Source organism: Alligator sinensis, unplaced genomic scaffold (genome assembly GCF_000455745.1).
Source record: "Alligator sinensis unplaced genomic scaffold, ASM45574v1 scaffold294_1, whole genome shotgun sequence".
Classification (NCBI taxonomy): Eukaryota; Metazoa; Chordata; order Crocodylia; family Alligatoridae; genus Alligator; species Alligator sinensis.
Window position 1 is genome coordinate 997,016 of NW_005842305.1, and position 11,458 is coordinate 1,008,473.

The 11,458-nt window shown below is 44.0% G+C and overlaps 1 protein-coding gene across 1 annotated transcript in view; it reads left to right on the forward strand.

Moving 5' to 3' along the window:
* The window catches only part of ITM2A (integral membrane protein 2A), a 14,496-nt gene extending 10,723 nt beyond the window's left edge, over nucleotides 1–3,773 (forward strand). The window contains exon 6 of the mRNA XM_014522122.2: nucleotides 2,684–3,773. Within this exon, the coding sequence (XP_014377608.1) occupies nucleotides 2,684–2,772 (89 nt within the window). The 3' untranslated portion in view covers nucleotides 2,773–3,773. The remainder of the gene's footprint in view (nucleotides 1–2,683) is intronic.
* The last annotated feature ends 7,685 nt before the right edge of the window (nucleotides 3,774–11,458 follow it).

An 11,458-nucleotide genomic window follows, 5' to 3' on the forward strand; every position in this document is an offset into this window, starting at 1 on the left:
CCATGATTAATACAAACAGAAGTTACAAGTCCCTTCCCCAAAAGTTATTTGTATATGGAAGTCTGTTTTTTCAGAAAATGGGTAGTGCCATGTCATAGTGATGCAGTGAGTATTGCTCTACTAAAGTTTGTTTACACCTCCCTTTTTTAATTTTATTTCTTTTGAGTTTTAGAATGCTGCAGACAGAAATGCCTAGAACTAAAACTTAGCATTAAAGTTCTTGTTTAACAAAACATTTTTTCTTAAGTATGTAGCATCTTTCTATATCCTCTGCACAATCATGGACTCTGAAACTGTTTAAACTCAAAGATGTAAATGTGGGGCTGGGTATGAAGGGTTGAAATTTAGGCTCTCTGAGAGCATTTTGACTTGAATTCATGTCCTAGATTTGTCTGCTGCAGACCCAATTTTGTTGCCTCTTAAAGTACTCCTGCAAGACAGTTCACCTGGGATAGAGGAGGATTGGGGGCATTGTTCTAGTAAATCTTAAATTAATCGGAATAAGATACAGTGCAAAGTTCCCAATGGCTTTATAAGCTGCTATTCTGCGGGGGGGGGGGGGGGAAAAATTTTTAAAAACAATTTGGGGGGGGGGGGGGGGACTAAACTATTTAAATATGCAGTTTTATAAGCTAAAACTTCAAGTAAAAATCGGTCCTCTCATCTGTTTGTCACTTGTATTTGCAGTGTTGGGGATCTCCAGGCACCTAGCATATTTTGAAATGTTGTTTCCTTATGGAAGAAATCATGCCCTTTGTTTTTACGTTACATAAGTTATTGGTAATAGTAAGGTGCTGAGTCATTCTCTGTCAGATTTATCATTCTGAGAGCCCTTTAGTGCAAAACATTTGATCATAAATTACCACGTTTCTCCTGTGCCACATAGTTTAGTGTCTGCTTCCCCTCTCCCCTTCCCCACTACTTCCTGCTTAGCTGAAGGAAGAGGGGGAGGAGGAGCTGGGCTTGCAAGCTAGCTCTCTGCCCAGCCCCTTTCACTTAGCCAAACAGTGGGTGGGAGTGGCCACAAGAAAGCCTCCCAAATCTCTCCAGTCCCTTCAGCGTCCTCTCCCTTCCCCTGCTGCTCAGCTGAGCAGTGGAGGCCATGATTAAAAGCCAAAGTGGCCAGGAGCTTGGCTTATGGAGACTTTCCCCAAGCCTGGCTCCCAGCCCACTGGCTTCCCCTTGCCACCCAGCTGATCCAAGCCAGAGCAGGGTGAGGCAGGCTGCTGTCATGCAGAGCCTTGCCACCACAGTGAAATGCTCCTGCCTCACCCTGCACTGTTCTGGGTTAGCCCAGAGCAGCACAGGACAAGACAAGCTGTTGCGCCCATATGGCATAATGCCCAGGACCTTGCTATGGCAGTGGAGTGCTCCCCCAGTCTCCCTGGACTTCTCCCATCCAGCCTGAAGAAGTACAAAGAGCAGGGCTATTCTCCCTGCAGGGAGGCCTGGAATGGTTCCCATCAAAGGAGAATGCCCCCTTCCTGCTAATCAGTCTATTGGCAGGATAAGGAGGAGTATTTTCCCAGAGCAAGAACCCTCCTGAGGCTGTCTGTGGCAGCTGCTGCTTGACAGCCTGCAGCTGTCCCTGGCAGAGGAGAGGACAGGTTGTCAATTTATGGGCTCCCTTAAGGGCAAGAGGTGGCAACCCTTTAGTGCTCCTGACTGAAGAGATCACCTAAGAAGCTCTCCAGCCATGGTGCTGGAACATGTGTACAGTCCAATTCCCAAGCTATTGTTTCATTGGAAGAAACATCTGGGAGAAACGAACATCTGTATGCAGCCTAAGTATTTTAGCACAGTCAAAGCTTATGAAGAACCAGGTTCTGTTACTTGCAGATTTTGTTCATTCCATTAGGACAGAAATAAGCCTCCTCTTTGTTTTGGTACTAGTGCATAAAATGGCTGAACACAAGAATAGCTCTCTGTACCCATTCAGAATATTCTGAACAGTAGAGTGGGGCAGATCTGAAAACATCTGTTGGGAAGTCTCAGGCTTAGATGGGTTTATGGCATAGCCTTGAGTAGTTTATTTTGGTGTTAGTTATTCAGATGGTAAACTGGTAAGAAGATACTGGAGAAAGATGGAGAAATTATTAAATATGAGAATAAACTGTAAATTTAAGGAACCTGTTCTAGTTGGTTACTAGAAAGTTAACACACCTCTAAGAGATAGGTACGGGGTTCTTTCAGTTAGTCATAAGGTTGCGTACAAATGTATGGGCAAGTGACTATGGTGGAACTAATAGAGGTTGTTTATCTTGCCTTAGCTTGTCATGCCACTGCTGTCTCACAAGACAGGGGTTTTCAACCTTTTTAATAAGTGTACCCCCGGCAGCCAGACACAGGGGAGGGGGTGTTTGACTGGATATGGAGTGGCAGCCACTGCATGCGAGCTCCCCCCTCCCCCCACATCTGGCCAGGTGGCGCCTGTGCGCTCCCCCCCAACCCCGCTTCATCCCTGCTCCTGGGCAACGGTGACATGGGGTGGTGGGTAGCCACATGCCTTCCCAGCCCACCCACATGTACCCCCTAGGGCCTTCCCAAGTACCTCCGTGGGTACGCATGCCCCCAATTGACAATCCCTGTCCTAAGAAAAAAGCAACTTGCAACCAGCAGTTACAATTTTATTTTATGTATTTATTTGTTTTTTACCTAGATTTTTGTCTTTTCTTCCACACAGGTTTCCAGAAGCGCTCTGTTGAGAACTGTCATGCAATCAGACATTTCGAAAATTCTTTTGTCGTTGAAACTAAGATCTGTCAACAGTGAATGGCACTGAATAGAAAGTGACTATTTCACATCTTCATTTGGAAGTCTGAGCTACAGAGCCTGACTTCTCAATTAAAATGTGCAGTGATAATCAAAAGCCTTATGCATTTTCTGTGTATTGCTTGTGTTTATAAAACAAATTCACAATTTCAGCTTTCTTTGATCCTTGGTATAACAGCATATAGTTAGTTTTTGATGTAAAAACAGAAATTTGAGTAAATTTAAAAGAATAAGATCATTTCATTCATTGGATGTGTCAGATTTTAGAATAATCTGGAATGGCAAAAAAAAAGAAAAGGCAACTAATTCCTTGGCCAGAACCAACTCTATCCACCTTTTGATTTTCACAGAATGATTAAATTTAATGTATTAATCTGTGGTTTGCACATTTTTGTGTAGTTCTTTAGAATAGCTTTGCACTCAGTCTTTTGGTAGAAAGCCTTTTAACTTTTACTGTTAAAGGTTTATTAACTTCCATGTGTGAAGCATGTAAAATTAACCTCAGTGATCATAAACCTCTAACTTGCTTTCTTCATTTTGTGCAATTACTGTATTGAACTTGTATGTATATTTGGAACCTTCCCAAACTTATGTTTCTAAATCCTTATCCTTTTTTTGTTTTGTTTTGCTTTTGTTTTTCTGTGGTATTTAGTTAGATTTAAGATGCAGTTACACTTCAATGTTTTGTCAGTATTTTGGTTCCGAGTTGCTTTATCTTGTAATTTCCTATTTCATGAAATCTCTTCTGGTATGGCCCACTTGTGAATGTGACTAGCTGTAAATTTCAACTACTTTGGCTTGTACACAAACTTTTTAGATCAGAACTTTTTATGAGCAAGTAGCATTACTACTGCAGTCAGTATTGTTTTCTTTGAGAACTGCAGTATGAAGAAGGTAGAGAGTTGCTAGTGTGCTACATATTATAAACTTGAGTTTGTTTTAATAAGGGACTTTATATTGGCATAAATCCTGCAACCCTATAATAAATGTTTCTCTACATCTGTGGTGTTTTTGTCTCTAATTTGACACTTGGGGGGTTGGGAGACTTAACAAACTATGCAGAAGGGGTCTAAGTGGGAGTTGCCTAACGTCTCTGGAAAAGCAGCAAGGAGGGTTACAGTCTTTGGGCCATGGACTTCTGTCTGTCTTGGTCTGTCCCTCTTCCTAACCAGCCCATGTTTCAAGTACTACTAAAGAATGTTTAAGTTCATCTTGTAAGTATAGGCTTTCTGGGAGCTTTCTAAAAGTTCCAGGTCCTTTTGGAGGGGATGGGGGAAGGAGTCTCCCAGTCCTCGTGCAAATTGTTGCCTTTGGGACTGAATTGAACAATACTTGTGAACTATAGTTTATAGCTCCTTAGGTAGGGAAACTTTGGAATATGGTCTGTACTTTACACTTCTGCGAGAACTGGAACTAAAATACCTTCACAAGACTTCCTCTGGAATTTGAGATCAGTAAAGAGATGTTGAGGCATATATAGCCTTATTTAAAAAAAAAAACACACAAAAAAACCAACAAACCCTTTCAAACTTTCTTCAAACAAAGTGCATCTTGAAATGAGCTGTACCATCCATAAGTCTAGAGCTGGGGTTGGCAACATACACCCCACATATCCAGAAGGCTTGGCCTCTGCCCAGCTCCTTTACTGCTTCACTGCTTCTTACTCCTTGTTCCTTGCCTGCAGCATTAAGTGCAGCTTCCAGCAGGTGGGGAGCTGAACTGGGGCTGGGTAGCTTTCAGCTGTACTTGCATGGCAACCAGGATGAATTAGTATTGCAAAACTCTTCATCCTTTATCCCTTATTTTTTAAGAGAATCCTGCAAGTTTTTTATCTTAAAACTGAAGAGGGAACATGTCTTATGACTTACCTATATACAAACTGTCTCCTATGGTTCTGCTGTTCCTGTAGCTCAAAGCCTGGTTTGCATGACTTATACTATATTTACTCGAATCCAAGATGAGTTCCCACCCCCAAAATTGGGCAGGGGGAGGGAAGAGCACCTCTTTCCTTGGATTTGAATAAATGCAAGGGTTTGGGGGGGACAGGGAGTAAGCAACTTCTGTGGTTCTGACTCCAGCCCCAAGCCCAGGTCAAGGCTGGAGTCCAAGCCACAGCAGCCACCAGCCACCTCCCCCCGCCACCTCCCCACCCTCATGGCTTGCTTGCCATCAGTTGTGGCTCTAGCCCATGGCATGGAGCACATAGTAGTTCCTGGGGCTAGAGCTACCACCACTGCAACTTCATGGAACCAGAGCTGCAGCTCATGGGAAGTCTCAGTGGGGAGGGGAGGGGCTGGGGGTGTAGGTGCAAGAATAAGAATGGTAGGACAGGGATGGGTAAAGTCTAGCCCACGGGCTGGATCTGGCTGCAAGTGGATTCCATTTCCCAGCAGCCCCTGCACATATGGCTAGTCTCCATGGACCCTAGTCGCAGCTATGCTGTGATAGCACAAGCCTGGGGTTGTCATGGAGACCTGCCCTAATCATGCCAGCAGGGTACATGGCAGGGCAAGGCAGGAGGGCTGCTCTGGAGCTGTTGCGATCTTGTGGCAGGGGCAGCTTGGTCTGGGGCCAGGGCAGAGTTGCTATCTGCAGTCTGCACACTCTGGGCAGGGGTGCACGGGCAGCGGATCACAGCTCTGCCCCAGGTCAGGACCAGGATGTCGCTGCAAAGAGCCAGGACAGAGCCACTATCTGTTGCCTGCACGCCCCTGCCACAACAGCAGGGCTCGCCCAGCCCCACCTCCCCAGCCAGAAGCCCCAGTGGGGGCTTTTGGTCTGGAACCACATGGTTACCCCGGCTAGAACCTCAGGTAAGGGGGAAGGCGGGGAGGACCCCGGGTAGGGGAGGATCCCAGGGAAAAGTGGCCTGGGGAAAAGTTGAGTGCGAGGGTGGAAAGCAGCCCCTTGCCCGCCCCATGCTGCAGCCGCTTGCAGCTCACATTGGGGCTGCCTGTGCCTGGTCTGGACAGCCCCGTGGGCTGCAAGTGGCTGCAGCAGGAAGTGCCAGGCACAGGGCGAGGGAGGGGCTAGCAGGAGCACAGGGCCCACACCAGGGTCCTGGGACCAGTGCCAGCAGGGCCCAGAGCAGGGTGGCAGGAGCGCAGGGTCCCAGCCAGCAGGGGCTCTATGGAGCTGGGCCAGCTCCCTGCTCTCCCTGCTGGTGCAGCCCAGCCTGGCTCCACAGACCCCGGCCAGCCTGTGCCCACTTTGGGCCCCACCAGTGCTGACCCTGGGACATGGGACCAATGTCCCAATGTCTTGGGACCAAAAACATTGGGACATTGGTCCCAGGTTGGTGACCAGGGGGTGGGGCCCCTGTCAGGGGGTGGGGCTACCCATGTGGCCCTCAACAGCTTGCCAAAACTGGGTAAGCAGCCCTCCACCCAAAATAGTTGCCCGCCCGTGCCCCAGACCAAGCTAACCCTGCCACAAGATCCCAGCGGCTCCGGAGCAGCCCCCTGCCCTGCCCTGCCAGCACGGCTGGGGCTGGTCTCCAAGACAACTCCAGCTTTGCATTATCACAATGTAGCTGTGGCTGGGGTCTCCATGGAGACTTGCCCCAGGCATGTGCATGGGGGCTACTGGGAAACAGAATCCACCTGCTGGCTGGATTTGCTATTTTGTCCATCCCTGTGATAGGTGCAGCACAGGTATGGGGGGCAGGTGGAGGCATCGGGCTCAGCAGGCACTGAAGAGGGGGCAGATGGCAGAACAAGTTGGGGTAGGGAGAAAGGAGGACCATGGCAGGGTCAGGCTGTGGCTCACTGATGCAGTTTCCCCTGCTGTGGCAGTGGGGTGGATGAATTTAAGACAACCCTCCAAAAATTAGATTCTATACATGGAAAATTGTAGCACATTGACAAATTTTCCATGTATAGAATCTGATTATTGGGGTGGTCATTTTAACTATTAAGTCCTGGATTAGGGTAAATAAAGTAATACACATACAAATCCTACACACACTCAACACTGCATCCCATTGTTCTTGGAAAACTAGTCTCCTGCATACACTTGTTCTGGAAAGCAATTCTAGCTTAAAGGGGGAGCAGCAGGAAGTTGTTGATGGCTACAAATGAAGCCTTTGGTAAACTTGAGGGATTTTTGTCTTGACATCTTACTGAGAGGTGCATAGCTCAGGTTCAAGTCCAGCAATGCACTGAAGTATTTGCTACTTAAATATTTTGCTGAGTAAGGACATGTCATTTATTGTCCATAAAACTAAGCACATGTTTTGGAATATGGACAAGCCTATTAGTACTGAAGCTGTTAGACTTGGGAGGTTACAAAAACTATTAGGCATGACCAGTGTGTGTCTCCAAACAGCCAGGTTGGTACTTTGCCTTCTGCCAATAAAGCCCTTTTGGGAAAAAAAAATTAAGTTGGTCGTGGTTAGAGGAGTTGCTTATAATCTATTCAGACATTTTTGCTTTGGATGTGCAGTCAACTAGCAGTTTAGTACAAAGCGGTACATTGTGCCGAAAAATGTGTATAAAGTTTCTAACTATTCAGTTGCTCCAATAAAAATAACAGCATCCAAAAAAATCTGTCTCTTGCATCTTTCCTGGACTGCCAATTATACCACCATACGGTTATTACAGTACTAAGTGCAATGTTTGACCAGCAGATGGGGCTTTAAGCAAACTTTAGCATTTATTAAAGCTTACTACTGGAAGCCGAGTGAAAGGAAGGTCTTATTTTCTCTGCTTAAAAAAAAAAGTACTTGAGGCTTGTGAAAGCAGAACATTTCAATATAAGAAATTTTCAGTATAAGACAAGAGACAAAAATGATCATTCATATGTATTTATAAAATAAGGTCTTTTGGGGGAGCTAGATTACCTAGAAACTGACTGTGATTGAAACACTAAAAAAATAAAAGGATGTCAAATGTCCTATTTTGTATTTGATGCTAGTCCAGACTTGGCTTTTTCCCTGTTATGGAATACTTATGTATAACAACTTTATATTATATTATACAAGTTTTCAGAAAGGATTTACCATTTAAGTTTGTTCTTCAAAAACCGGTAAAGCAACTGAGTGTTATAACTAAGACACAAGAACATTATACTCACAGTCATACTCATTGTCTACTGTAGATCTGTTTAAACTGCTGTCCATTGGCAGCCCCTGCCTGCAGGATGGCTGGGATACTTGCATATCTGCTTGGTGAAAGGCTGTCTCGAGGCCAATATACAGGCTTTCTTTCTAATGCTTTAAAACTACAGTATCTATTTAGCTAGTATGGGGAATTTTAAAGCTTATATTCAAGAGTGGGAGGAAGTTTTATGAAATTGCTAAGAAAATGCATGCACCTGCAAAAGCCTAGCGTAGAGGATGCGCCATAACTTTCTTCCCCTCCCCCTCCAACTCCTTCCTTTACACTGTCATGTGAGGTATTTAAAGTTTATTTGGACTTGGAGCTATACTAAAGAGAAGTTGCTGCTCCTGTTTTTGTAGCTGATGCACTACTGACCTTTGCAGCAGTTTCTAAAGTGTTTCTATTAGAAAAGTCTGTGCGTGGCACTTAAGCTAGATGAGCAGGTGTGCAATAGGTGTTAATCTTTATATTACTATAGAGAAGATAGCGATTCTGTGGGTTACAGATGCCGTAAAAATAGGTTTGCAGTGAAGCATCATGACAGCTGTCTTTTCCTCTAGCCCTACTGTGGAAATCGAACTGCTGTTTGTGTTTAAACACCTGGAGGTAGAGCCCACTGGAATTAACTGATATTTGCTCTAGATGGTCCTTCTGATTAAAGCATCTTTGTATAGAAATATTGAAATAACATCAGTCCATTATGATGATAATGAACACTGGCAACTGGAACATAAGTAGCTTGTATGAAAGAATGGAGATTTCTCATTACAGCAAGGAGAGACTGTTAGGCTGACTAGGTCTGCAGTATGAAAAAGATACATCTTTAAACAGTTCAGTTAGCATGTAAATTTAATATTAAAATTCTACTGTAGTGAAGTGGTCAAGGTAAAACTTTCAGGCTTGCCTTCACTAGGAAGAAAAGGGGTGGTCTTTAAAAAAAAAAATCCATAGCAGGGTAGGTTATGTAGGTTCTGCATAATCTCTAGAATTTAGCCTCTTAACACACATGAAAACTAAAAACTATCTTTGTTTTTACTAGGACTTTACTTCAAGTATCCTTTTGTCCTAGCAAAAAAACAGCCCAGCAGGAAGGTCAAGGTATTATTGACCAGATAATTCCTCGCTTAATAGGACGTTTGCTATGCACTTTTGTTGATGAAGACCAAGTCAATAGTCAGAATAGGGCTTCAACGTCTAGAGAGATGCTGTTTTCTGTGAGTAAGGAAGGGAAGCTACCACAATGAGGGCTGGAGGTTTTCTTTTAAATGGGATACTTGATGCCATTTGTTTTGCTTCTAATCTTACTTTAAAGACTAGTGATAGATAGTTTTATGCAGGCCATCTCGGAAAATGGACATCCTAAAGAAGTGCGTTAACAGCCTAGAAACTCAGGAGCCTGGGCCCTACTTGGGAACAGTCTCTGGCCATTGAGCTATCCTCCCCCAGTAAGGGCTGTAGCAGATAAATGGTGGAGAAGATGAGGCTAAGATGAGAAGAGTGAGCAGGGGTGCAGGGGACAGGCTTATTCAAGCATTTCTGCTCATTATAAATAAGCTTAAGTATAAAAAGAAAGCAAAGTGTTAGTAAGAGGTAAACTTTTAAAGCACAGTGAAAGATATTTAAACAACTATTGAGAGGAAACAGTAGAAACTATGATAACAGGCTATATTTATTATTTTGAAAAATAGTGTACTGGTTTAAATCATAAATAGCTAATACTATAAAATGCTAATGCTATTAAGTTAGAAAAACATTCAAACAATACTGTTATGTACAACACATTACACAAAGTCAATAAGTAAACAAAATATTGCAGGGCATTACATGAAGTCAATAAGTAAAAAAAATACTGCTGGTGCTGGTAAATTTGCATAAGAGGTAGTATTATTTTGAACAGGGCAATATTAGAATTGAGATTTGAAGAGTTTATTACTGGAAACAGAGCCTTCACTTTGGGAGTAGCTCCAAAAGATTATCGTATTTAAACTAAGATCGCTTACATCCTCAGCATACCAAGAGACCATTATTTTGGTTTTACTCACCTTATGGTGGTTGTAGTACAGTATTACACACAGGCGCCAATCAAGGTTGGGCCTCATTCATTAGGCATTGTATATATTGCTATAACAGTTCTTCTTTGTTGATATATTTACAGAGGAGTTGCAAAGGGGAAATACTTGTGTCATCCTTCATTATTTCTTTATCGCATTGCAGAGGTAACTGAAAAGATGTTTTTCTCCCTCCAAAACCATATTACTGATGTTCATTTTATATGCTCTCTCTCATTTTCTCAGAAGACACAGTGAAGGATTGAGAACTCTTAACATTAGAATGACAACACAAGTGAAACTGAGAGAAGGAACAAGTTTAAATGAAACCATTTAAAAGGTTTAGAACTTGTAATAAGGTGGCCTGTGCCTTGAAAACACGGGATTTTACCAGTTAACACAATCAATATGAGGTGCAACTGATGCCCAGTTTTATCAAGAACCAGGGTGTACCACGCTTCTAGAAAAAAAGGAGGAGCTAGTCTATCACTAGTCATGGAAAGGAAATGGCCCTTACTGATTTTCCACATGATGTGGGAAGGTGCCAAAGGCAAGCAAGCAACATGAGCAGCGAAAGCTTAGTCTGCAAGGCACATATCTACTCTGCCTTCTGCCAAGCTTAGGATGGAACAATGTGAAGCACTGGTACAGGCTGGAGACCAAGTGTCTGAGCAGCAGCTCTGCAGAAAAGGACCTGGGGATCACAGTGGACAGCAAGCTGAAGACAAGCCAGCAGTGTGCCCTTGTTGCACAGAAGGTTAACGGCATAACGGGCTGCATTAGTTGGAGTGCTGCCAGCAGATCAGGGGAAGTGATTCTTTGCCTCTATTCAGCACTAGTGAGGCCACATCTGATGTACTGTGTCCAGTTTTGAGACCGCTATAGAAAGCATGTGAACAAATTGGAAAGAGTCCAGCAGAGGGCAAAAAAATGGTGAGGTGGCTGGGGCACATGACTTCTGAGGAGAGGCTGAGAGAACTAGGTTAATTTAGTCTGGAGAAGAGAAGACTGAGTGGGGATTTAATAGCAGCCTTCGACCACCTGAAGTGGGGCTCCAACGAGGATAAAGCTGGACTGTTCTCTGTAGCGGCAGATAACAGAACAAGGAGCAATGGTCTCAATTTGCAGCAAGGGAAGTTTTAGTTAGGTATTAGGAAAAACCTTTTCACAGGAAGGGTAGTCAAGCACTGGAACAGGTTACCCAGAGAGGTGGTGGAATCTCCACTCCATCCTTGGAGGCTTTTAAGACCCAACTAGACAAAGCTTTGCCTGGGATGATCTAGTTGGGGATGGTCATGCTCTGAGCAAGGGGTTGGACTAGATGACCACCTGAGGTCCCTTCCAACCCTAATTTTCTATGATTGTATGATTAGTGATGGTATGAGGTTTTAGCTCAAAAGCATACTAGCTTTACCAATCAGATCTAAATCTGAACTTCCCAAGCTACCTGTCCTTCTTCCTGAAGTTTCCATCTTGTTATTTGTTGGTTTTAGTCCTGTGCCTCAGGAGTTCCAGTTACTAGCCTGCTACAACTGCACT